General features: G+C 44.1%; 2 protein-coding genes across 2 annotated transcripts; one reads left to right on the top strand and one right to left on the bottom strand.

Annotated features, from left to right (window-relative positions):
* Window positions 1-4,353, top strand: LOC148895274 (antihemorrhagic factor cHLP-B-like). Its single transcript, XM_089001843.1, has 7 exons — window positions 1-216; window positions 340-450; window positions 1,641-1,725; window positions 1,804-1,973; window positions 3,013-3,129; window positions 3,214-3,294; window positions 4,018-4,353. The coding sequence occupies exons 1-7, from the start codon at window positions 16-18 to the stop codon at window positions 4,177-4,179; spliced, it is 927 nt and encodes a 308-aa protein (XP_088857969.1). The 5' UTR covers window positions 1-15; the 3' UTR covers window positions 4,180-4,353.
* On the bottom strand, window positions 4,276-27,374 carry nfic (nuclear factor I/C). Its single transcript, XM_089001842.1, has 13 exons — window positions 26,183-27,374; window positions 21,787-21,957; window positions 19,923-20,099; window positions 19,662-19,845; window positions 15,614-15,691; window positions 15,461-15,535; window positions 15,259-15,391; window positions 15,042-15,163; window positions 13,896-14,009; window positions 12,331-12,479; window positions 12,086-12,257; window positions 11,912-12,009; window positions 4,276-11,080 (listed from the first exon to the last, which is right to left on the bottom strand). The coding sequence occupies exons 1-13, from the start codon at window positions 26,504-26,506 to the stop codon at window positions 11,060-11,062; spliced, it is 1,818 nt and encodes a 605-aa protein (XP_088857968.1). The 5' UTR covers window positions 26,507-27,374; the 3' UTR covers window positions 4,276-11,059.
* Window positions 27,375-27,437: the final 63 nt, after the last annotated feature.

The raw sequence follows: 27,437 nt of genomic DNA, 5'->3' as shown, positions 1-27,437 counted from the left end.
TCGCTTTTTCCCGCGATGGCCGTCACGGTGACTCACCTCTTGGCCGTTCTGCTGCTCTGCCCGGCGACCGCTCCCGGCCTCCTGGAGGCGGCGGTCACGTGCAACGTGGACGGCGACACGGCGGCCGCCAACTTTGCCGTCCGGCACATCAACGAGCACCACCGGCACGGCTTCAAGTTTAAGTTGCAGGAGGTCCTCAATAGCGCGTACCAACAGGTTAGCCGGCGCCGGCAAATGCGGGACGCGAAATCCCGTCCGAGGTCCAAAAGTCCAACTGGTCCAAGTGGACCAAATTGTCCCCCTTTGGTCTCCTTTGGTTTTTGGCTGTTGCGGGCGTAGGTGGAGGGAGGTTGCCACGTGGACATGGACATGAAGCTGAAGCAGAGCAATTGCCACGTGACCAATCCCAAACCCGAAGACCAGTGCGACAACATGATGGAGTCTGAACGGGTAAATAATAATAAATCATAATAATAATAATAATACATTTCATTTCTAAGCGCCTTTCAAAACTCTGAAGGTCACTTTACAGTCACAAAATCAGTTTTTCGGCAGGTGAGCAGTGGCAGACACACGCGCCAGAGTTCACTCAACCTGGAATAACTCAGATAGAAAGTTAGCTAGCTAGTTAATAGATAATTAATAGCTAATAGATAATTAATAGCGAGCTAGACAGAGAATTGATAGCAAATAGATAGCTAGCTAGGTAGCCAGCTAGCTAGTTAGATAGCGAATAGATAGCAAATAGTTATCCAGCTAGCTATATAGCGAATAGATAGCAAATAGTTAGCCAGCTAGCTATATAGAGAATAGATAGCAAATAGTTATCCAGCTAGCTATATAGCGAATAGATAGCAAATAGTTAGCCAGCTAGCTATATAGAGAATAGATAGCAAATTGATAGCGAGGTAGGTAGCCAGCCTTTCAACACTCTCAAGGTCACTTTACAGTCACAGGATCTTCTGCGGGTGAGCAGCGGCAGCCACATACGCCAACCTGGAATAACTCAAATAGATAGAAAGTTAGCGAGCTAGCAAATAGATATCTAATAGGTAGCTAGCTAGCTAGTTAGATATATAGAGAATAGCTAGCAAATAGATAGCTACCTAGGGAGCCAGCTAGCTAGTTAGATAGCAAATAGATAGCTAGATAGAGAGCCAGCTAGCTAGTTAGATAGCGAATAGATAGCCAGCTAGGTAGCCAGCTAGCTAGTTATATAGCGAATAGATAGCAAATAGCTCGGTAGCCAGCCTTTCAAAACTCTCAAGGTCACTTTACAGTCACAGGATCAGTATTTCTGCAGGTGAGCAGAGGCAGCCACATGTGCCAGCGTTCACTCAACCCGGAATCACTCAAATAGTTAGAAAGTTAGCTAGCTAGCTAATAGATAACTAACAGATAGCTAGATGCGCCAGCGTTCACTCGACCCGGAATAACTCAAATAGATAGAAAGTTAGCTATCTAGCTAATAGATAACTAATATATAGCTATGTAGCTAGTTAGATAGAGAATAGATAGCAAATATATAGGTAGCCCTGTAGCCAGCTAGATAGCTCAAGTGAGAAACATGGTGTCCGCTCATGGGGTGTAGCATCACATGCTAACGACATGCGTGTGCGTGTCGTCTTTTTTTTTGTTAGCCTGCGGTCGCCACGTGTCACGTCAAGCTGGATGTGATGGGAGACGTGGCCCGGGTGCTCAATCACAATTGCGTCACCACACCAGGTCAACACTAATGATCGGTCGCCATTGAGGATGAGCGGCTTTTTCAAGATGGCGGTCGGACTTGTTTCCTGTGGGCAGAGCTGAGCAACGCGGAGATGGCGGCGCAGTGTCCCGACTGCCCGACTTTGCTGCCTCTGGACGACAAGGTGGGCGTGCAGGCGGTGGCGGCGGCCGTCACCAAGTTCAACCTGGAGAGCAACCACCTCCATTACTTTGCCCTCATGGAAATCTCGCAGCTGACCAGCGGGGTGAGCGAGTGAGCGTGCGAGTGAGCGAGCGCCGTCGCCTTCTGAGACGGCTCAACGCCACCCACCCACCCACAATTGCCTTCTTAACGCCTTTTTTTTTTGGGGGGGGGGGGGGGGCTCTCTGTGTGTGCGCTCTTCCTTCTTTACTGCCTTCCTTCCTTCCTGCATTCTTTCCTTCCTTCCTTCCATCCTTCTTCCTTCCTGTCTTCCTTCTTTCCTAAATTCTTCCTTCCTTCCTGTCTTCCTTAATTCCTTCTTTCTTTCCTCACTTCCTTCTCGCCTTCCTTGCTTTTTTTCCTTCCCTCCAACATTCTTCCTTCCTTCCTCCCTTCCTGCATTCTTTCCTTTCTGCTTTCCTGCATTCTTTCCTTCCTTACTTCCATCCCGCCTTCCTTGCTCTTTTCCTTCCTTCCATCCTTCATCCTTCCTGTCTTCCTTCTTTCCTCACTTCTTCCTTCCTCCCTTCTTTCATTCCTCACTTCCATCCCACCTTCCTTGCTCTTTTTCTTCCTTCCTTCCATCCTTCATCCTTCCTGTCTTCCTTCTTTCCTCACTTCTTCCTTCTTTCCCGTCTTCCTTACTTCTTTCCTTCCTCACTTCCTTCTCGCCTTCCTTGCTTTTTTCCTTCCCTCCAACATTCTTCCTTCCTTCCTCCCTTCTTTCCTTCCTTCCTGCATTCTTTCCTTTCTGCTTTCCTTCCTTACTTCCATCCCGCCTTCCTTGCTCTTTTCCTTCCTTCCATCCTTCTTCCTTCCTGTCTTCCTTCTTTCCTCACTTCTTCCTTCCTTCTTTCATTCCACACTTCCTTCTCGCCTTCCTTGCTTTTTCCTTCCCTCCATCATTCTTCCTTCCTTCCTTCCTTTCTTCCTGCCTTTCTCCGTTCCTTCCTTCCTCACTTCCTGCCTTCCTTCCATCCTTCTTCCTTCCTGTCTTCCACCTTCCTCACTTCCATCCTTCCTCCTTTCCTTCCTTCCTGCCTTCTTTCTGTCTTCCTCACCTCCATTCTCCCTCCCTCCCCCCCCTCCCTTCCCGGCGACAGTACATCATGAGCAGCGGCATGTCCACGTGGTCCAAATTTGCCCTGGTGGAAACGGTTTGCCCGAAGAATTCCCGGATAGTTCCGGAGGCCTGCAGCGCTCGCTGCCCGGACCGAGCCGTGAGTTCCCTTCCTGGACGCGCCGCAAAGTCGTTTTCTGACCGCTTGACCAACGTGCTTTTGTTGTGTTCTTTTTCTTCGTAGCATCACGCGTTTTGCCGAACCTCCTACAGCCACAACACGGGCCAAGTGGGCCGACTGGACTGCGAGTTGTATCTGCCCAAGGTCAGTCCAGCGTCAGCGCCAAAGGTCAACTTTTAATCATAATAATAATACATTTAATTTATAAGCACTTTTCAAGACTCTCAAGGTCACTTTACAGTCACAGGATCAGTTTTTCTGTGGGTGAGCAGTGGCAGTCACACGCGCCAGCGTTCACTCAACGAAAAAGTAACTCAAATACGTAGAAAGCTAGCTAGCTAGCCAGCCAATCGATAGCGAACAGATAGCTAGCTAGATAGCAGCCAGCCAGATACCTAATATATAGCTAGCTGGCTAGCCAGCCAGATAGCTAATCGGTAGCAATTAGTGAGCAAATGATAATCATAACAATAATAATAATACATTTAATTTATAAGTGCCTTTCAAGACTCTCAAGGTCACTTTACAGTCACAGGATAAGTTTTTCTGAGGGTGAATAGCGGCAGCCACTCGCACCAGCGTTCACTCAACCCAGAAGTAACTCAAATAGGTAGAAAGCTAGCTAGCTAGCCAATCGATAGCCAACAGATACCTAGCTAGATAGCCAGGCAGCCAGATACCTAATAGATAACTAGATACATAGCAAGCTAGCAAGCTAGATATCTAATAGATAGCAAATAGCGAGCAAATGATAATAATAATAATAATAATAATAATAATAATAATAATAATAATAATAAATTTCATTTATAAGCGCTATAAGCACCTCATTGTTTCCCCCCAACCCACCATCTTTGTTTTGGTCAGAATACGGAGCCGCTGCCGATGGACGGGCAGGAGCCCACGTGCGTTTCCTTCCACGATAGTCCAGAAGGTTCTGCCTGCAGGGCGCAGTTGGCCACCCGCGAGCCGGCCGTCCACCAGATTTGTCCTTTCCCGCTTGCCGTCCCCTTGCAGACGGCCATCTGATTGGTCGCTCGCTAAACTCAACGCGTCTGTCGCCATTTTAATGGTTGGCGTCAAATCATGTCAAATGTCCACAGCCTTCAATGAATCATCATCATCCACTTGTCATATAACTTTATTGATATTTTTTTTTGCATAGGCAATCATAGTTAAAGTAAAACAATCCATCAGCCTTGAGTGACTGCGAGCGATGATGTCATCACAACGCGCCAAGTCTCAAACACCTCATTTCTGTCTTACAATTGACACGTCATGCAAACTCATTCACTGCCATTGGCCAATTGATTCGGGAATTGTAAATATGACGTTGAGCGCCTTTCACCAATGTGTTGGGGTTTTGTTTTTTTTCATGCTTGGGTGCCGATAAAGCACTGGGTAGACCTGTGACTATGTTTTTTACTTTTCCACAAGGGCGCAGCATTTCCCTTTTTAAGATGTTAGTGCTTTTTTTCAGCTTCAGAGCTGTTCTTAAAGCGCCATCTCAATCAATATACAGATAACAACCGACTTACGACCGGCTCGACTTACGACGGGTTCGACTTACGACCGGCTCGACTTATGAGCGACTCGACTTACGACCACCAGTACTTACAACCATTACCTCCAGACCCTATTTTTACATTTTTAATTCTACGCCTGGCACCTCAACGCGCTAGCTAGCAGGCCGGCAACGCGTACGACAATTTTGGCCAGCCGGCATGTCACACTTTCGCACAGCAATCGACTGTGTGATGGCACGAGAGGGGGGAGTTTAGGAGTCATTTAGCCTCCGAGTCTCCATTCAAAAATTTCAATGTATTTCGACTTACAACCATTTCGACTTACGACCGTTTGATCGGACAGAACTCGGTCTCTATTCAACATTTTGAATGTATGTCGACTTAGGACCATTTGACTTCCGACCGTAAGTTAAGTTGGTCGTAAATCGGATGTTACCTCGGGTGACATCTGACTTACGACCACCCGTACTTACGACCATGACCCTATTTTTTAAATTTTAATTCTACACCTGACACCGCAACACGCTAGCAGGCCGGCAATGCGTACGAGAATTTTGGCCAGCCAGCATGTCACACTTTCGCACAGCAATCGACTGTGTGATGGCACCAGAGGGGAGAGTTAAGGAGTCATTTAGCCTCCGAGTCTCCATTCAAAAATTTCAATGTATTTCGACTTACACCCATTTCGACTTAAGATCGTTTGGTCGGAACAGAACTCAGTCTCTATTCAACATTTTTAATGTATTATACACGCTAGCAGGCCGGCAACGCGTACGACAATTTTGGCCAGCCAGCATGTCACACTGTCGCACAGCAATCGACTGTGTGATGGCACCAGAGGGGGGAGTTTCCGAGTCATTTAGCCTCCGAGTCTCTATTCAACATTTTGAATGGATTTCGACTTACGACCATTTTCACTTACGAACGTTTGGTCGGAATGGAACTCGGTCGTGAGTCGGATGTTACCTGCATATGTATTGTATTTTGTACATCTGCCACCATTTCAAGCTCCGATAACCCCAGACTCATATAATTTAGTAATTAACCCTTTTTTATGACAAAAGAAGAGAGTCAAAAGTTTGTAATGCTGTATTGAATCATTTATGTTGTCCTAAAAGTCAATATTCTGTGGGTCCTGCAATTGGAGTGAAAAACCCTGGCACTGGAGTGGACACCTATTTTGCACATCGTCTGGCAGTCAATGAGTTAATGTTGATATGAAAGTTTTTGCATTCTTTTTTTTGTTTGTTTGCTCGTTTGTTTTAAGAAAGCCAGAAAAAAACCTGAAAACAAGCCTCAAAACTGCAGCCCTTTTCTCCGTTAGCATATTGCTGCTACACCCCCAAAAAAACAAGTCAAACTATTTCAAAGGGGGATCGCCGGAGTCTATTCTGGTCAGTAGGCGAGAGGGGGGGTGCACACACAATCACACCCCCCCAGGGACAATTTTTTTAGGGTGTTCAATTCACCTATGGTGCAGGTTCTCGGAATGTGGGAGGAATACCCGAAGAAAAGCCACGTCGGAACATGCAGAGGTTGCAAACTCCACCCAGGAGAGGCCTGGGCCAGTCGGACGCCTACCGTGGCGCCTTCGCACAGAAGCAAATCGAGAGCATTGTGGGCCGTACGAAGAAAACGCCACGAAGTGGTTCGGGCAGCTTTCGACTCAAATTTTCAGTTGGTTTGGCTCCCTGGCCCTGTTTGCCCACCGTTATCCTCTCTTTGATTTCTTGGCGACGCCCTCATTTTGTTCCTTTTCTACTAACGCGAAACAAATTTAAAAAAAAGTGTCTCCTTCGGACACAGGTTAGCATTAGCATCGTTAGCATCACTATGGCGCAAAGTTGTGGCTCGGCCACCAGTCAAACACTTGGAGTACATTCAGAGTATTTAGACACACTTTTGTGTTTTCATTATAGGATAAAAGTACAAAAACGTACATGCAACGTAACATGGGGGGGCGGGGGGGCAAGGGGGCGGGGTCTCGTTCAAAATGATTACCGTCGGTTTGGAATTCAAACTGGATAACTCAAGCCGATCAAAGCTAAGCTAAACTAAGATAAGGTCCGCCCGTAATTTGTCGCAACTCTCGGTAATCTATCGTCACGCGATCGTCAAATTGGGAAAACGGGGCCACGTTTTAACGTCAAATGTTAGTCCCAAAAAAATAAATAAAAGCTTCGCCTCCTACAGTCCAAGCTGGGTTTTCGACCATAATCCGTTCCAGAAACATTTCCCATTAGAATCAATGTCATAAAATTCTGCTTTTGTTTCATTTTATATTTTTAGCGTGATTAAACAATATAAAGACGTCAATCGATGAAAAGGTTTCTTCAGCCGTCATCTGTACTTTTTTGAAGGTATCGGACGTTTCGCCTCCTATCCAAGAGGCTTCGTCAGCGAACTAAAGTCTTACTGGTAGTATCGGCCCTATATATATATATATATATATATATATATATCCCTAATGTCCAGACATGGCGGCGCCGGACACTGCTACGATAGGTCCCTACTCTCAGGTTGGTGGGAGCAGAGGACCACTCCCTGCGACCCCATCGATTGTTCCTACATTCCTGACTAACGATTGGCCTGATTGCCCCACTCCCTCCGGTATCACATCATCAGCATTACTAATATTGCCTAACTTTTGTTGCCTAAGCAGGCTATTGTATGAACAATCCAAATTGAACCTCACCCCACCAGACCGGTTTAATGAAGGATTTTGTTGTTTTATAAGAATCGCTTCTTTTACCCCCCTTTCAAACCATCTATGTTCTTTCGCTAAGATTTTAACCTCATTGTCGTCAAATGAGTGGTTGCTAGCTTTTAGGTGCAAATGTACTGCCGATTGAGGCCCACTAGTATTATCCCTGCGATGTTGATAAAGTCTTTTTTTGAGAATTTGTTGAGTCTCCCCAATGTACTGCTCTTTACAATTTTCATTCTTACAATGTATAGAATAAACTACATGACTTTGTTTTTTATTTGGTAGCCTATCTTTTGGATGCACTCATTTTTTGCCTTAACGTGTTTATCGGTTTAGGAATTTTGTAAATAAAGACGTTAACTCACGATGGAACGCTACACGAGGCTAACCTCCGATTTTGCGGAGATCTCAGCCTAACCCGACTGCTTTTTTAATAATAATAATAATAATAATAATAATAATAATAATAATAAATTTGATTTATAAGCTCCTTTCAAAACTCTCAAGGTCACTTTACAGTCACATGATAAGCTTTTCTGTGGGTGAGCAGCGGCAGCCATACGCGGCAGCCATACGCGCCAGCGTTCACTCAACCCGGAAGTAACTCAAATAGATAGAAAGCTAGATAGCCGATAGCTAATAATAATAATAATAATAATAATAATAATAAATGATTTCTAAGCGCCTTTCAAAACTGTCAAGGACACTTTACAGTCACAGGATAAGTCTTTCTGTGGGTGAGCAGCGGCAGCCATATGCGCCAGTGTTCGCTCAACGCGGAAGTAACTCAAATAGATAGAAAGCTAGCTAACTAATAGATAGCTAACAATAATAATAATAATAATAATAATAATAAATACAGTATTTATCAGCACCTTTCAAAACTCTCAAGAACATAGCTACTAGATAGTCAGCTGGGTAGCTAGCCAGTCAGCTAGCTATATCGATAATCGATAGGAGCGTCTCGATCGCGGCCGTTTAAAAAAAAAACAAATTCCCAAATTGATTCGGGAATTGAAAAGTGTGACGTGGAGCGTCATTCCCGAATTTGTTCGGGTTTTGGTTTTTCTTGCGAGGGAGGGGTGCCGATAAAGTGCTGGTCAGGCGTCTGGCAATGCTTTTCCCTTCCACGAGAGGGCAGCATTTGCCTTTTGTCCATGTTAGCGCTTTGATACAGCTTCAGCTGTTGTTCAAGCGCTATAGATAGCTAGCTATTTGCTAAGTATTTGATATCTAGCTGGCCGGCTGGCTATCTAGCTATCTATTGATGAGCTATATAGCTATCTAGCTGGCTGGCTAGTTATCTAGCTAGCTAGCTATTAGCTACCTGGTTAGCTTTCTATCTATTTGAGTTACTTCTGGGTTGAGGGAACGCTGGCGCGTGTGGCTGCCGCTGCTCACCCGATCCTGCGACTGTAAAGTGACCTTGAGCGTTTTGAAAGTCGCTTATAAATCAAATGTGTTAATATTATTATTATTAAGTCCGCTTGACAGGACCTGCAAGATCTCCATTTGCGGATCGTGTCAAGTTGACCTGAATGTCGGTCGTCAATGAAGGCATAAAAAAACAGATTTTTTTTCCCCCCAGGTTGGACTGTAGTTGGAGAAGCGCTCGTTTTTCTCAAACTTTTCCATTACAAGTGCGAGAAGGATGGAGTTCAAAGGTCAATTACTAGTGTGACCTTCTAAGCGTTTTACTGGTCTGATGGCGAAATGTTTTTTTTTTTTCAAATGAATTTGGTACGTACAATCTGCGCTTTGGCAGATTTTTACCTAGCGTTAGCTTAGCTCGGGTTTATGACATAACGACAGCCGATTATATTCGTTTTGGCGCGGTTGAATCATCCGTTGCCGAGTTAAAAGTGCGTAGCGACCAAGCGTCAAGCAATCTGGCATGCAACTTTTTTTGCAGGGGGGCCGCGGGGGGGGGGGGGGGGGGGGGGGGGGGGGCTTGAAGCGGTACCATGAAAATCTTTGTTGCGTTTTGCTCAAAAAAGGCGTCATGATTATTTGGAGTTAAAGTGAAAGGCAAGGCACGTACTGTGTTTTAGGACATTTCGTGCAAAAAAAGACCTTTTTTGGGGGGGAGGGGGGGTCCAGAGAAGCAGGGCTGGACGGGTGGGATAGAATTTTTAGGGGCATCTCAGATGTCGGCGTTAAACGGATGGGGGGGCGTCGCTCGTGTCCTTGGGAGGAAATTTTTCACGCCGACAGTGATTGTCAACTTCAGTCTTTTTTGTTTTTCCCCTTATTGGTTGTTTTTGCTCTCTTTGCAGGAAATTGGAAGGGAGGAGAGGCGTAAGGGGAGATGGGGAGGGAGGAGGGGGTAAGTGCAAAACGCATACAGTGATACCTCAGCTTACAAACTTAATCGGTTCCCAGAAAGTGTGTGTAAGGCGAAAAGTTTGTATGCCAAACATTTATTTCCCATAAGAAACTATTAAAATGAAAATAATCCGTTCCCAGGTCCCCATAAAACATCATTTTCGACTAAATAAGCCTTAAAGGACTACCGACACCTCCGGACAAGCGTCCGTAATTTGTAAAATGACTTCTACTGAACGCATTTGACAAAGATTCCATCGCATATAGCTATATTTTACGTTTTAAGACTCGCGCTGAATATTCCGGAAGTCTTGTTTCCGAGTTGGTGACGTGATGTCACGTCACAAACGCCCCTGACCGAGAAAGTGACACACAATGCATTTTGGGTACTTTGTGGCAGTTTTGGGACACTTTACGTCATTTTTATTGGTGTTTTGCATTTGATTCAACATATCAGTCTGCGTGTTTTGGCTATTTTAGATGCTATAAAACATTTTTCTGATGTCAGTTAGGAAACAAAAAAACGGTGTCGGTTGTCCTTTAATTGGTTCCCAGAAAGTGTCTGTAAGGTGAAAGGTTTGCCTGCCAAACATTTATTTCCCATAAGAAACCATTCAAATGAAAATAATCCATTCCCAGATCCCCATAAAAGATAATTTTCGACTAAATAAGCCTTAAAACTACACAAAATATACCTTATTTAACGTATAATAAATGTGCTACTGTATTGTAATTAAATAAATAAACTGTACTGTATTATTAAGTCATTTTATTTACCTTTGTGATGGTAATTGTCAATGGATGAGGAACTTTCAGGTTGCCTCTTGGTGAAATCCAAGTGAAGTTGCCGTGCTTTCTCGGCGATAATACCGTGTTGGCTTGGTGTTCATCCACTGAAAACTAGTCCGCCAGCCACTGTGGCGCCGTGTGGTTTGGTTCGTCCGCCGAAAACTAGATTATATTCTCGCAAATTTAATGTTCGTAAGGCGAAAAGTTTGTAAGCTAAAGCATTCGTAAGTTGAGGTATCACTGTATTTGAATGAAAAGATGGGGTGTCTCACTCTCTTTCTCTCTTGTGGACTCTTTGGGGGAATACAGAAAAAAAGAGCAAGGCTTATTTGCATATATGGTAAGCAGCACCTGCAGGGGAGGGGCGGCGTCAAGGGCGTGATTGGACGTCCTTTCCCGGGAAATCCTTGCGGCGCCAGCGAGCAGTTTTGAGAGTTCACGGCCCGCCATACGTCCACACCCGCTGAAATTCCATCCGGGATCTGGAAGGCTTCTCCTGATCGGGGGTCGCTGATGGCAATCGTTTGGGTGTGAGCGCACCCGCAACAGATGCGCTGGTCTTTCAGTTGCCCAGATACCAAGACTGGAACACACACACACAAACGGGACAAGAGATACGACTTGCTAGCGACTGGATGTAGCTCATTGTCATTAAAGTAGACCGTGAAGAGAGAAATACGGTATATTTGGGGAAATATGGTATATTAGGGAAAATATGGCATATTAGGAGAAATACGGCATATTTGGGGAAATATGCAATTACAGGGAAATACAGTATATTTGGAGAAATATGGCATATTCAGGGAAATACGGTATATTTGGGGAACCACGGCATATTGGGAAAAATGATATATTTGGGGAACGACGGCATATTTGGGGAAATACGGCATATTTGGGGAAATACGGCATATTTCGGGAAATACGGTATATTTGTGGAAATGCGGCATATTTGGGGAAATACGGAATATTTGGGGAAATATGGCATGTTTGGGGAAATACGGCATATTTGGGGAAATACGACATATTTGGAGAAATACGGTCTATTTGGAGAAATACGACATATTTGGGGAAATACGGTATATTTGGGGAAATACGGTATATTTGGGGAAATACGGTATATTCTTCTGAACATACTCAACATGGAGTACAACACGGAGTGCTACAAAAAAAATCTATATAAAATTCAAAAACAAAATCCCATCTAGAAACAAGGTCAACAAAAATTTCCAATCCATATGTGTGTGTGTCTCCTCTGTCTTCGTCCACTGATTTTGACCAATCACGTGTGGCTTTAACCGAAGGAAAGGAAAATAGTTGGCTCCCGTAAGTGACTCCCTATTAAGAGCCGACTCTAAGAGCCGGTTCGTTCACGAACGACACAGCATATCTGTGTGCAAATTGAGATGGGACCAACCTGGGCTTGGTAGAGTCCACCCGGGTCTCGAGGCGCAACGCCAACAAAGGAAGAGCGACTGGCAGGAGGGGTCCCCGGAGTCCCGGGGGCCGAGTACGCTGTCGTGGTGACCACATGGTCAGTCCACCGGATCGGACACGTAAATACCGCCGCCAGCGGCTGCCGAGCACTTACTGGGCGACGTGGGGGAGTTGGCCGGCCCGTCAGATGTGGAGGTACTGGGCGGCTTGACGTCCACGGCCAGGTCGGGCCGGGGTAGGGGCGACGGGGGTGGCCCCAGGGCGGGCCCCAGCATCTGAGAGGAGAGGTAATGGCCGCTCACTTTCAGCTGGTTGCTGCCGTTGAGCTGGAAAGAAAAATTAAACAAAGTTTCTTAGGACGCAGTGGACGGAGGACGACGACAACACGGCGTCGCTCACCGAGCTTTGGTTGGCGGGGTCGCAGGCCAAGGAGACCAGGTCCTTCAGGGGGTCCTGGCCCAGGTGGGGAGGGTAACGGATGGCTCCGTGAGGGAAGTACGACGAGGGCGCAAAGTGCAAAGACGCCGACGGATGCGGACGCGACAGACCTGAAAGCACACAGCAGAAGTAGGTTCACAACCGGGTATTTAGGGGAAAGGGGAGCCTCAGGGAATAGTCCTCGGCTCCCCCCAACCTTAGAGTAGGGCACCGCCATCTTTGGACATTAGGGATATATATATATACACAGGTAACATCCGAATAACGACCGGGTACGTTCCGACAAAACGGCCATAAGTCAAACGGTCGTAAGTCAAACGATCGTAAGTCAAAATCCATTCCAAATGGCCATAAGTCAAACGATTGTAAGTCAAACGGTCATAAATCGAAATCCCTTCCAAATGTACATAAGTCAAACGATCATAAGTCAAATGGTCATAAGTTGAAATCCACTCCAAATGTATGTAAGTCAAACGATCATAAGTCAAATGGTCATAAGTCGAAATCCATTCCAAATGTACGTAAGTCAAACGATCATAAGTCAAATGGTCATAAGTCGAAATCCACTCCAAATGTACGTAAGTCAAACGATTGTAAGTCAAATGGTCATAAGTCGAAATCCATTCCAAATGTACGTAAGTCAAACGATCATAAGTCAAATGGTCATAAGTCGAAATCCACTCCAAATGTACGTAAGTCAAACGATTGTAAGTCAAACGGCCATGAGTCGAAATCCATTCCAAATGGCCAGAAGTCAAACGGTCGTAAGTCAAAATCCATTCAAAATGGCCGACGCGAGTGCTGTTTACATGACAGGATAGTATACGATGTCACTGAACGCTGGGGCGTGTGGCTGCCGCTGCTCACCCAAGGCAAAAAAACGTATCCTGTGACTGTAAAGTGATCTTAAGAGTTTTGAAAGGCGCTTAGTAATGGATTATTATTATTATTATTATTATTATCTGTTGTTTTTAAGCAACGTTTTCTATTGAATACTATTATCTAACAAACTGTTTAGAGTTCATTAATATATTTGATAACTTTTACTATCATTTTTATCATTTTATATTTCGTATGATCGATTTGTATGACTGTACATGTAATGTCGAGACGGTATCTGCACTGTATAACTACTGTATTGAGTGTAGTCACGCAGTAGATTGCTGTGCGAGTGTGTGACATGCTGGCTGTCCAAAATTGTAGTACGCGTTGCCGGCTTCTTGCGCGTTGCGGTGTCAGGCGGTCGTGGTTGTAAGTACGGGTGGTCGTAAATCGCGCCTGTCGTAACTCGGATGTTACCTGTATATAGTGCCAGAGTTACCAGCAAAAATTTTCATTAGCTGACCAAGCCTCTCGGATTGAGAAGCGAAACAAATAAATCCAGATGACGGCTGAAGAAGCCTTTTCATCGATGGATTACTCCTGTCTGACTGAGCGCTTACACAGACTCATTTTTTTGGTTTGTTTTCATTGTCAGGTTGACGCGTGGTCGTCAAGCGCGAATCGGCTACTAATCAGCGACTGACCACTGTGCACGGCGATGACGGGCCGGTGGTGTTGAGTGAACGATCCCAGCCTGGGCGAGTTCTCCTGGGCTGAAGGACTGTCCAGCTCCACCTTTTTCACCGGAGGGGACACTCCTGACACACAAAACACACAAACACACCCTGAAAAAAAGCCACTAACGCACACCTGCTATTAGCTATCTATTCGCAAGCTATTAGCTATCTATTCGCAAGCTATTAGCTATCTATTCTGAGTAAACTTTGAAAACAATTCATGGTTGGGGCGCCTGTTCCACATATTTGCTATCTGTTAGTTGCTGGCGTGTGTGGCTGCCGCTGCTCACTCGCAAAAAAAATATCCTGTGACTATAAAGTGTCCTTGACTTTTGAATGGCGCTTATAAATGAAATGTAGTATTAATATTATTTTTATTATTAGCTAGCTATTAGCTAGCTATTAGCATTCTAACTGGCTGACTGGCTATCTAGCTATTTGCAATCTAGTTGGCTATCTGGCTACCTATCTGCTGTGTGAGCTATCTATTAGCTAGCTAGCTAACTTTCTATCAATTTCAGTTATAGCTATCTGGCTGGCTGGCTAGCTATCTAGCTGGCTAGCTATTAGCTATCTATTGGTTTGCTAGCCAGATTTCTCTCTATTTGTCTTACTATTCTATCCGAGTTACTTCCGGGTTGAGTGGATGCTGGCGCGTGTGGCTGCCGCTGCTCACCCACAGATAAAAACTTATCCTGTGACTGTAAAGTGACCTTGAGAGTTTTGAAAGGCACTTAGTTATTAGCTAGCTATTAGCGTTCTAGCTGGCTATCTGGATAGCTATCTACTGTGTGAGCTATCTATTAGCTAGCTAGCTAGCTAGCGTTCTATCAATTTCAGTTACTTTTTTAAAAGCCTATTTTGAAACCCTAAACGTAGTTAAAAACCACACTTTGAAACCTCAACCCCATTTTGAAACCTTATATTGGCCCTAACCCTCATTTGAAATCCTGAGAGACTTCCGGGGTTGAGTGAACGCTGGCGCGTGTGACTGCCGCTGCTCAGCCACAGAAAAAAACTTATCCTGTGACTGTAAAGTGATTAATGATGAAATATTATTATTCTTCTTCTTATTATTATTATTATAAAAGGTCAACTTTGTTCACGCCTTACCTCCTTCCATGTCATCCGTCCAGTTTCTGGAACTGCTACCCGGAGACGACGGCGAGTGGTAATATTCTCCGCCTGGGCTGCCCGCTTCCTCCTCCATGGAGATCGACTTTGGACGCTTAGTCCTGGGTTTGGGACGGATGGACAGATGGACGGATGTGAAACGCTGTGAGCGGCTTTCAAGGTGGCTAGTAGTTGTCGTTTGCGCAGGTGCGCTTACCCTCTGGACGAGGTGCTAGCTAGCGTCCGCCGCATGTTGACGGGCTGCGGAAGCGCTTGGTTGAGGTCATAGGCCAAGTGGCCTTGGAGCTCCCCGATGGAGAAACTTGGCCCCACCCCGGAGAAGACGGGCGCTAACAAAATAAGGCTTGCATTAGGCCTTCTTGTCCAAGCAGTTTTTTCTCATACGGAGGCCTACTTACTTCTCGACACTTGCACCAGCTCGGTGACGCTGAAAACTCCCGACGTCACGAAGGCGTCTTGGAACTCGGGACCATCTGCGACGTGGACGTGAGCGAGATGGTCAGTGAAGGCCTCGCACCTAACCCTAGTGGCGCTGACGTCGGCGCGCTTACCCATGGTGGCGGTGCGACTGTCCTCCTGATTGGACGCCGCCGCCACCGTCCGAGCGGGACTGCCGGCCTCCTCAGCCTCTAAAAGAGGGACAGGTGTGAAGGAAATAGCATCTAGCTAGCTAGCCAATCGATAGCCAACAGATACCTAGCTAGATAGCCAGCCAGCTAGATAGTGAATAGATAGCTAGCTAGCCAGCCAGCTAGCCAGCCAGCTAGCCAGCCAGATAGCTAATACATAAGTGTGTCTTTATTAGCTATCTATCTAGCTAGCTACGGTAGATAATCATGCTATATTGTGTTTATTCTTTGAGTTTATTAGCTAGCTAGCAAGCGACAGTATAGAATCATGCTTCCGGGTTTCTATCGATTTGAGTTACTTTTGGGTTGAGTGAACGCTGGCGCGTATGGCTGCCGCTGCTCACCCACAGAAAAAATATTCTGTGACTGTAAAGTGCCCTTGAGAGTTTTGAAAGGCGCTTATAAATCAAATGTATTATTAATTATTATTATTATTACGGTTGTAAGTCAAAATGGTCGTAAGTCGAAATCCATTCCAAATGTTGAATAGAGACTCGGAGGCTAAATGACTCGCAAACTCCCCCTCTTAAAATGTTAAAAATAGGGTCTGGAGGTCATGGTCGTAAGTACGGGTGGTCGTAAATCGAGCTGGTCGTAAATCGAGCTGGTCGTAAGTCGGATGTTACCTGTATGTGTACTCAGTATACATACTGATACTGCGTACAGATCTGGATACTACCAGAGAGAACAACTGATATCTGTGATATCAAACACCACGATACATCATAATATTAATAATGCTATTCAATGACAATAACAATCACCAATAGGGTCATGAACAAAATTAAATTGTGATATAAACAAAAAAAATCATTTAGACTGCATTAAAATAAAATAAAAATTGGGTCTGGTGTTTGTAGTCGTAAGTACAGGTTGAGTGGGTGGTAAGTCGGTTGTTACCTGTTTATGGAAAATGTTTGAAAATCCACCATCCATTGGGGGTGCACCTTATGCTCCAGAAAATACTGTAAATTCTTTGACGTATGAATCTTTCATTGATTTATTGTGCCATATTGCAATTGTAATATGTTTTTATTTTATTTGTTACATATTTTGACGTTTAGAAACCATTTACAGTGATACCTTGGCTTACGAACTTAATAGGTTCCCAGACAGAGTATGTAAGGTGAAAAGTGTGTCTCCCAAAAATAAATTTCCCATAGGATACCATTAAAATGAGAATAATCCGTTCCCAGGTCCCCATAAAACATCATTTTCTAATTTTCGAAGCCTTACAACTACACAAAATATACCTTATGTTATGTATAATAAATGTACTATGGTATTATAATGAAAGAAATAAACTGTACTGTATAATAAAGTGGTTTTATTGACCTTTGTGATGGTCGATGGCTTGATGGAATGGTGTGGCCGCTTTCATCAGCATGAAACACTTGATGAGGAACGTAACCGTCTTCTTTCACCATCTTCAGGAATCATCAAGTGTACAGATGGCCTGTGCGGGTTATTTGTGGAGTGTGATTGATGGGAATTTTAACCTTGCAGCAGTCTACACTCTGCCTTTGAACTATCAAAGTTGAAACGAGTCCAAATTTCACTGTTTTCTATCCATTTTGTCACTCTCTCTCTCTGTTGTCGCCTGTCTCTTTAATGTTTAAACCACCTCCCCTTACTAATGCGTTCTTGACCAATCACGTGGCTTTAACCGAAGACTGGGGGCGGGGAAGAGGACAAAAAAAATGTCAGCGGCCATTTCCTTGTTAGGAGAACGGGTTCGTTCGCGAACGACAAATCAATCATTGCGGCAGCTCCGTGTGTATCTCGAAAAATAGTTCGTATGCTAAGGTAAAATTTTCATAAATTTAATGTTCGTAAACTGAAAAGTTCGTAAGCCAAGGGGTTCGTGAACCGAGGTTTCACTATATATCCAAATTTTGGGGCGGCTTGGAACGGATTAGGGCATTTACATGGAAAACGTGTCTTGACTTACAACATTTTCTCAACTTCTTCCTAATAGCTTGCAAACGGCTGCACCGCCCAAGCCAGGCATGGGCAAACTACGGCCCGCGGGCCACATACGGCCCGTTAGGCTTTTCAATCCGGCCCGCCGATCTTGCCCAAATTATAGTACAAACAGTGACTAAAACTCATGACAAAAAGCTAGCGAACAACAGGGCAGATAACTGAAAAGTTGCCTGCCGCATTTTTCCCAGCTTGAAGCAAAATGAGACCAATCCCAATAAGAAACATTGTCACAAAGTATAAAGTTTTTTTTTTAATCAAGAATGCACCAACTTCAAATGCTACCTTGCTTAATTTACATCAAATGCGCATGGCTGTAAATTTTGCTACAGTAGTCGATTGTCATTGTGGTGCACAATGCAACGTTTGCATTGATTCCTACGAGCCATTAAGCCCCTTTCATAAGTCTCACGTACACTTTACAGTCACGGTTTAATGTAAATTTACGTTTTGTAGCGTCACATATGTTGTTAGCTTCTTTTGAATCTTTCTTCTAGTTTGAGGTTCTGTGCATCTATTTTGGAAAATGACATGCAATTGCACGACTTTGTAACGCTTGCGAAAGTCCGGAAGAAAGAAGCAGGCTTCTGATTGGCTGCCGAGCCGAGTATGCAAATTTCAACTGCAGGTAGTCTATGTTTGTGTGCTCGGCGACGGTACTTGTGTATTGTTTGCGCGTGACGGCGAGAGTGTCAGTGAGGAGTTTGTTGAGCGCGCGGTCAGGACAAACCATCTATGATTTTGCGGAATTTAACACAAGTAGGTATTATTGAGCTTGAATATTTCGTTGTGTAATAATATGTTTTGAATGTTGAAAGTGATTCCATTTTTCAATAAATGTTGATTTCTTTGCCCCTTCGATGGAAACTTAAAAACAGACGCAATCTTGATAAATCACAGTGCATATGTTATTTTAATCTATTTCCATTTCCTCCTCCAAGTATCTGCGAAATAGTCTGTAAATGCCATATCTTGCATATTCCTTGAGACAAATTTATTAACTGATCAGGGATATTTTTCACATTTGAAAGACAGTTAATAAATTGGGTTGTAGTGTTTTTACTGTGCTATGAGGTTTGTACATACTACATTTTAAGGACAACCGGCACCATTTTTTTTTTTTTTTGTTTCCCACTGACATCAGAAAAACGTTCATAGCATCTAAAATACCCAAATCAGGCAGGCTGATATTTTTACTTAAATGAAAAACACCAATAAAAATGACTTCAAAATGAATCCGGAAATGGTCAGTTTGAGAAGGTCCCACCCCTCTGTTCGTGACGTCACGCCAAGACGTCTTGCCTTGCTCGAGAATCAAAACAATGGCTTCAGATTCGGAGAAGATGTTTTCTTGTTCGTGTTCTTCTGAAGAGGAAAGCATAAATGTTTGCAATTGATTCAAGGAGTCCTCCCATATCAATTCGAGCCGTCAATGACAGCAATGTAGCACCCAGAAAAAGCAGAAGATGGCCCCCAAGCGCCGTTGGAAATGGGCTGATTTGTCAGCTGGGAATTTGTGTCAGCGAATATCAAATAGTTGTCTTGGTGCAACACACAACGATTCACCATGGCGTTATTTATGTGTTTTCCTTCTAATTTCGCCATCAACACGAAGTTTTCAGACCAAACAAAGTACCCAAAATGCATTGTGTGTCGCTTTCTCGGTCAGGGGCGGTCCAAACGTGACGTCACATGGGGATCGTCATCAACTCGAAAACAAGACTTCATATATTCAGCGCAAGTCTTAAAACGTAAACTATAGCTATATGCTGTGGAATCTTTGTAAAATATGCTCAGTCGAAGTCATTTGAAGTGATTTTATAAATTATGGACATAACTTGTTCGGAGTATTTCCGGCCCAAACACTCCCTCCAAATGCTCCTGGCCCGGCCCTTCTGTCAAATTTTAGAACCCAATGCGGCCCGCGAGTCAAAAAGTTTGCCCACCCCTGGCCCAAGCCCTGATCAGACGGGAGACCTGTACCAACCTCTGCGTTGGACGTAGTAGGCCAGATAGAGGTCCAACTCCTTGACAGAGACGGAGATGTGCCTGGGTTGCACGCAAAGCAGCGGATTGGCGCAGTGACCGCCCTTGACCAGACGCTCGCCGTCCGTGCTCTCCAGCGGGATCCCTTTGAACAGGATCACCATCACCAGGTCCAGACGCCACACCTGCAAAAACCACCCGGGTGTTAGCGCCGAGGGACGCCGCGTGGGGACGCCGTGGGGACGCCGTGGGGACGCTCCACCTTGTCGGCCTGTCTGAGGCAGTCGATGCGTCGCATTTTGCCTTTTTGGTCGGGATTGGACAGGACGCAGCAGGCCGCCTTCTTGCCCGTGACGGACAGGACAAAGTCCTCTCGACATTCCGGTCGGATGTCCTTTCGCAGTTTGGCCAGAAGCCGACTGGCCCACTTTTGCTTCACCTGCCGGCAAAACAACCAAATTGATGCGCTGAATAACAAGGTAACTTCATCCTGGATTTTATTCAGGCATGTGGCTTTCCACCAATTTCCCTGATCGTTACAAAGAAAATAATACACAGTGATAACTCAGTTTACGAACGCGTTAGCTAACGAACTTTTCGCCTTATCAACATTAAATTTGCGAGAATATAATCTTGGCTGGTGAACTAGTTTTCGGCAAACGAATCAAACCACACGGTCAAACAGCGCCACGGTGGCTGGCGGACTAGTTTTCCACACCTCCTTTCTTTGAGTGCAGATGTGGTTTATTATCAAGTGGATACTTTTGCTATTATGGGACCAAAAAAGACGTTGGGTGTTTTCCGGGGACAAGTAAAGAAAGTCGTGGTGGAAGAGAAAAGTGTCATACATTTTATTTGACTTTACAAAGTCCCATTTTTGTTCCTCCAGGTATGTTTTGAAACATATTATTATTATTATTATTATTATTATTATTATTATTATTATTATTATTATTATCATCCAATAGTTCAGTGATACCTCAGTTTACGAACGCTTTAGCTAACAAACGTTCAATTAGCGAGATAATCTTGGCATACGAACTGGTTTTCGGCAAACGAACCAAACCACACAGTGCCACTGTGGCTGGCGGACTAGTTTTACACACCCACTCCCTTTGAGTGCAGATGTGGTTTGTTATCGAGTGTAGTACTTTTGCTATTATGGGACGGAAAAAGAACCCACCACTGGCTGGTGTTAAGCTGAAGAAGACATTGAAGAAAATTATGATTGTGCAGAAGGAGATCAACGAAAAACACCAACGAGGTGTGCGTTTGTGTGACTTAGCGTCCCAGTAACAGAACGCTAAGTTGCTACGTGTGGCTAAGGTTGTTTCCGTGTTGTCGAAACGCAATAGAAGAGGTTGAAAAACTTCTGTTGGGACAGTGTGAGTGAGGGTGTTATCGCCCAGAATGCACGGCAGCTTCACTTGGATATCATCAAGAGGCAACTATATCAACGACCATCACAAAGGTCAATAAAACCACTTTATTATACAGTACAGTTACTACTTGATGATATATATCCAAGTGAAGTTACCATGCTTTCTGGGGGATAATGCCCTCACTCACACTGTCCCCTGCTAGCTGCTTTTTGTTAGTCCAAATCAACAGAGGTTTTTTCAACGTATAGCACAACCATGAGGTGGGGTGAGGTTCAATTTGGATCGTTCATACAATAGCCTGCTTAGGCAAAACAGGTTAGGCAACTTTCGTTATGCTGATGAGGTGATACCGGTGGGAGTGGGGGTAATAGGCCAGTCGTTAGTCAGGAATGTAGGAACAATCAGTGGGGCCACAGGGAGGGGTCCCCTGCCTGAGAGTAAGGACCTATCATAGCTGTGTCCGGCGCCACCATGTCTGGACATTAGGGATATATAAATGGGGCCGATACGACCAGTCAGACTTTAGTTCGCTGACGAAGCCTCTTGGATAGAAACGTCCGAAACCTTCAAATTTGTACAGATGACGGCTGAAGAAACCTTCTCATCGATAGTAGTAGTAGTAGTAGTAGTAGTAATAGTAGTATTATTATTAGTATTATTAGTATTATTATTATTATTATTATTATTCTAAAACGAATGGCGACAAAGGTGATGGCATATGTCCATTTGTGTACCATGGCGCACCTCCGCTTTCTCGCCGAGGAGCTCTTCCTTGACCACCCTTTCTTCTTCTTTGGTCATCCTCTTCTCGTGCTTCTTGAAGTACTTCCTCTTCCTGGCCTGCAGGTTGAACCACGTGTAGGCGAAGGCACGCACCTGCGGCAGAAGCGCTTCGATGAACGGATGGAACTCATCCTGAAAACAAAGACACGTACAAAAAAGTGAGGAAAAGAAAAGTATCAGACATTTTATTTGACTTTACAGTCCGATTTTTTGTTCTTCCAGGTATCCAATATTACAGTGATAGATGACCACACGGCGCCACGTTGGCTGGCGGACTAGTTTTCCACACCCCCTTTCTTTGAGTGCAGACGTGGTTTGTTACCGAGTGCTATTATGGGAGCGAAAAAGACCCCACCACAGGCTAGTGTTAAGCTGAAGAGGACACAAAAGAAAATGACGGTCGACCAGAAGGAGGAAATCATCAAAAAACACCAACGAGGTGTGCGTTTGTGTGCCTTCGCGTCCCAGTACGCTAAGTTGACCATTGCTACATGTGGCTAAGGGTGTTTATGTGTTGTCTAAGCAACGATATTAGGCAATAGAAGAGGATGAAAAACTTCTATTGATTTGGATTAACGAAAAGCAGCTAGCAGAGGACAGTGTGAGTGAGGGTATTTTCGCCCAGAATGCACGGCAACTTCACTCGGATATCATCAAGAGGCAACTACTACATCAAGCACCATCACAAAGGTCAATAAAACGACTGTATTATACAGTACCGTTTAGTTCTTTCATTATAATCCAATAGCACATTTATTAGACATAAAATAAGGTCTATTTTGTGTAGTTTTAAGGCTTATTTAGTAGAAAATTATGTTTTATGGGGACCTGGGAACAGATTATTCTCATTTTTAATGGTTTCCTATGGGAAATTAATGTTTGGAAGATGAACTTTTTGCCTTACACACACTTTCGGGGAACCAATTAAGTTCGTAAGCTGAGGTGTCACTGTACTTGTTTCTTGTACCTGAGCTCACGAATGCCTTGATTTACCAGGCGTATGATTATTTATAATAATAATAATAATACATTTAATTTCAAGAGCCTTTCAGAACATTCAAGGACACTTTCTATCTATTTTGAGTTACTTCTGGGTTGAGTGAAGACTGGCGCGTGTGGCTGCCGCTGCTCACCCACGGAAAAAACGTATCCTGAGATTGTAAAGTGACCTTGAGAGTTTTGAAAGGTGCATATACATCAAATGTATTATCATCATTATGTATTTGCTATGTGTTCGCTGTCTAGCTAGCTAGCTGGCTATCTAGCTCGCTTTCTATTACCTGTCTAGTTAACTAGCTAAATGGCTAGCTATAATATATATATATATATATATATATATATAAAATATAAGCTGTCTATTAGCTCGCTAGCTAGTTTTCTATCTATTTGAGTTTTTTCCGGGTTGAGTGAACGCGGGCACAAGTGGCTGCCGCTGCTCACCCACAGAAAAACGTATCCTGGGACTGTAAAGTGACCTTGAGAGTTTTGAAAGGTGCATGGAAATTTATTATTATTATTATTATTATTATTACTTCACAATAAAAAAAAACAAAGCACAAAACAATAAAACCATCAATAAAATGATAAATAATATAACATTTATTTTGTTTGTTTGCTTAGCTTTGACTTACAATCCGCAGGTACACTGAAATAAAAGCAAAACGGTGAAAAAAAGGTATGCTAATGCCCTGACATATTGGCATGGAATGCCACCTCGGTGGATTTGGCACCCAATATGAAATGACAGCACTCAGGAACCATATTAGCTATCTATCTAGCTCGCTATCTATTAGCAACCTAGCTATCTATAAGATATATAGCTAGCTAGCTATTTGAGTAAGTGAACATATTAGCTATCTAACCAGCTAGCTACCTCTCTATTACCTGTCTAGCTATCTATTAGCTAGCTAGCTTCCTATTTTTTTTTAGTTATTCCGGGTTGAGTGAACGCTGGCGCGTGTGGCTGCCGCTGCTCACCCACAGAAAAACTGATCCTGTGACTGTAAAGTGACCTTTGGGAGTTTTGAAAGGCGCTTAGAAATCAAATGTATTATTATTGATATTATAACCGAGGACAGATTCTGTCATGACGCATCAGGCCACGCCCCTTTCAAGACATATGTTGAATATGATGTTGTCATAAATAGGCTATCAAACGCACGTTAGGGCAGAAAAATTACACTTTATACTACTTTGCTTTTGATACAATTCAATTGGTGGTGGGGCGTCAGGGCCTGCAAGGCCTTCAGAATCAAAATGCATTTTACCGAGCGAGCACTTTATTTGCTATCGAGCTGGCTCGCTAGCTATCTCGCAAGCTATCTATTAGATATCTGGCTGGCTAGCAAGCTATCTATTAGCGATCTATTAGCTGGCTAGTTAGCTTTCTATGTGTGGGTTGAGTGAACGCTGGCACGTGTGGCTGCCGCTACTCACCCGCAGAAAAACTTATCCTGTGACTGTAAAATGACCTTGAGAGTTTTGAAAGGCGCTTAGACATTAAATGTATTATTATTGAAATAAAATTTATTATTATCATATTCAGATTATTATTATTATTATATTATGTGTGCGTTACTTCTGGGTCAAGTCAGGAAACCTTTAGCCATCTAGCTATCTTGCTATCTATTAGCTACCTATCTATTAGCTATTTGAGTACAGAAACATATTAGCTAGCTAAATATCTATTAGCGGTCTACCTATCTATTAGCTAGCTAGCTTTCTATCTTTTTGAGTTATTCCGGGTTGAGTGAACGCTGTCGGTATGGCTGCCGCTACTCACCCGCAGAAAATGGTATCCTGTGACTGTAAAGTGTCCTTGAGAGTTTTGAAAGGCGCTTATAAATGAAATTTATTATTATTATTAATAGTCCCGCAATTGGGAAATTTCTGGCTTAAAAATATCCAAATCACAGACGAATGTGAATATTTTTAAAAAATTGTCAGCCAATACTCGTTACAGTCCATAACACAGTAATCAGAATAAGGAGAGGTTACCTATCTATTTATATATGTATTTATTGATCTATGTATTTTATTTTTATTTATTTTTTATTATTATAATATAAGAATTATAATTAGCTACCTAGATACCTAGCCAGTTACCTAGCCAGCTGCTGCTGTGTTACTTCCGGATAGTGAAGGCTGGCGCAAATGGCTGCCACTGCTCACTCGCACAAGAAATTATGTGACTGAATTCATTTAAATTAATTAAAATTAATTATTTGTCCTTGAGAGTTTTGAAAGGCGCTTATAAATGAAATGTATTACTATTATTGTTGTTCTTCGTCTTATTATTATTATTATTATTATTATTATTATTATTATTATTATTATTATTATTATTATTATTAGGCTGTTTCAAATCAAAACCTGGACTCGGTCCAAGTCTTGAAATGTCACCTGGTTCCTTCTCGTCCATCAGAAACCACAATGACGACTGAGTCGGGTCTCCTTTGCGAGATCTTCCAGAGTTGGTGGACCGAGGGGAGAAGGACTGGCCGTGGCCGGCTGGGGGCTCTTGAATGTCGGCCAACTCGCCGAGCCCGGAGGCCCCCGGTTGGCCCAACTTTCGTCCCTCGGCCCGGCGTGTCCGACTGCGGCCATTTTCTGCTGAGTAACACCAAAGCGTTCCGCCACCGGCAGGAAGTTGAACTTGGCCTTGTCGGGCCGGCCACCGGCCCCCCGGGCAAAATGAAAAAGCCCCCCGAGAAGGACGAACCCTCGCCGAGCCCCGGTGCGACGGAGCCCGCCAGACGTCCGCTTCCGCACCGTAGAGCCCTCACGCCAAACTCCCCCGCGTGAAAAGCCACAAATCCAAGTCGAGACACGTTTATGGTGTCATTACGCGGCGATTTACACGAAGCACCTCACATTCTTATTTTAGGTGACATTTTGAACAATTCGGCTTCGTTGCGAGGTAATACGAATCCCCATTAAGGACGATAGAACAAGTTTTACCTCGGTTTCGGATGCTAACTTCCGCCCTGCGCAGGAAGCCGTTCGCTGACGACCAAACTGTAAAAGTCAATCTTTTACAATACAAAACGCGACGTGTCGCTTCCTTGCAACGCAACCGAATTGTAGTCGATCGCGGAGGTCGAGAAAGCTTCAATGGCCGTGTTCTAAAATTTAAAAATAACGCGACTAGCCACCGATGTCCACATGTTGTTTAATCCGCTTGCTCTTGGATGAAGTTCGGCAACGTCATACAGAGACTGCCCGAAGAACTAAACGTGGGACGTTTGGAACGGAGAAAATGGAAAATATATATTGACTTGGCTCCATGGCCTTTTTTGGGCACGCCGCGTTTCGGGACTCAACCCGTTCTTGATTCGGATTGTTGTTGTTGTCCTACCATGTCCGAACCGAGCCGCCAGCCGAGGAAGTTGGAGCGGATGTCAAGGCCGGCCCATCTCCAGCCGCCTTCCCTTCTCATTCCATATCCACGGGCGGCCGACGGAGCTCCGTGCCACCCACCGGCAGGGGGGGAAATCCGGGAGCGCAACCGTCCCGCGTCGAGCCCCGGCCGGCCTGTCCTCCCGCCCCGTCGCCGGCCCGCCGCCACCCCCAGCTCGCCCCCTCCCACTCCCGGCAGGCTGCGGCAGAACCCGATGGAGTCACGTTCACCCTTTGGGTTTACCTCCGCCAAGGAGGGTTTCTCTCCTCCTCTCTTCGTCATTTCGTTAGCATACAACAACAGTAACTTCGATATCCTAAAACCATCGGAACAAAGAGTATGGGGTATTAAATTATGTTTTAAATTAAAAGTGGAGGCAACTTTGAAAACAATTAATGGTTAGGGTTCCTGTTACATCATAAATTATGAAAGTGGAGCTAGCTATCAAGCTACCTACCTAGCTATCTGTTAGTTATCGATTAGCTAGCTTTTAGCGGTCTAGTTGGCTGGCTATCAATCTTATCAAAGATTATGGGGTATTAAATTGTGTTTAAAATTAAACGTGAGTCAACTTTGAAAACAATTGATGGTTATGGTTCCTGTTACATCATAAATTATGACAGTCGAGCTAGCTATCAAGCTACCTACCTAGCTATCTATTAGCTATCAGTTAGTTATCTATTAGCTATCTATTAGCCAACTATTAGCGGTCTAGCTCGCTGGCTAGCTCTCTATTAGGTATCTATTATCTATCTATTCTCTCTCAACCGACAAGTTGTGCCAAGTTAATATGCTCTGGAAGATATTTCGCAAGTAGATAAATCTGTAAGTCAAAACCTGTCGGGCATGGCCTTCAGTAGTGCTATGTGGCTATCTATTTGCTATCTGTCTAGCTGGCTATATATATTAGCTATCTATCTGGCTAGCTATCTCGCTGGCTAGCTATTATCTATATATTAGCTAGCTTTCTATCTATTTGAGTTACTTCCGGGTACAGTGAACGCTGCCGTGTGTGGCTGCCACTGCTCACCCACAGAAAAATGTATCCTGTTACTTTAAAGTCACCTTGAGAGTTTTGAAATGAAATGGATGAAAAAAATGGCTAGCAACCGAGTGACAACGTTTTTTTTTTTTCTTCTCCAGAAACACTTTGTTCCAGGCTGGCTCCCCGGGGCCTCAGGGCAAATGGGTTCCAACGTGTGTTTGGGGTTTG

The sequence above is a fragment of the Hippocampus bargibanti genome, linkage group LG07 (assembly GCF_051943395.1).
Source record: "Hippocampus bargibanti isolate YZ-2025 linkage group LG07, ASM5194339v1, whole genome shotgun sequence".
NCBI classification, from domain to species: domain Eukaryota; kingdom Metazoa; phylum Chordata; class Actinopteri; order Syngnathiformes; family Syngnathidae; genus Hippocampus; species Hippocampus bargibanti.
The sequence above is the reverse complement of the archived record's forward strand: the minus strand, read 5'-3'. Positions and strand labels throughout refer to the sequence as shown.

Excerpts from the sequence above, each read along its gene's own strand:
- LOC148895274 (XM_089001843.1), top strand. The coding sequence starts at position 16 with ATGGCCGTCACGGTGACTCACCTCTTGGCCGTTCTGCTGCTCTGCCCG. Across the intron at positions 451-1,640 it reads ACATGATGGAGTCTGAACGG|CCTGCGGTCGCCACGTGTCA; the intron begins GTAAATAATAAT and ends TTTTTTTGTTAG. Across the intron at positions 1,974-3,012 it reads TCTCGCAGCTGACCAGCGGG|TACATCATGAGCAGCGGCAT; the intron begins GTGAGCGAGTGA and ends TCCCGGCGACAG.
- nfic (XM_089001842.1), bottom strand. The coding sequence starts at position 26,506 with ATGACGAAGAGAGGAGGAGAGAAACCCTCCTTGGCGGAGGTAAACCCA. Across the intron at positions 15,164-15,258 it reads GCTAGCACCTCGTCCAGAGG|GACTAAGCGTCCAAAGTCGA; the intron begins GTAAGCGCACCT and ends TCCCAAACCCAG. Across the intron at positions 14,010-15,041 it reads GACGGATGACATGGAAGGAG|GAGTGTCCCCTCCGGTGAAA; the intron begins GTAAGGCGTGAA and ends TTTGTGTGTCAG.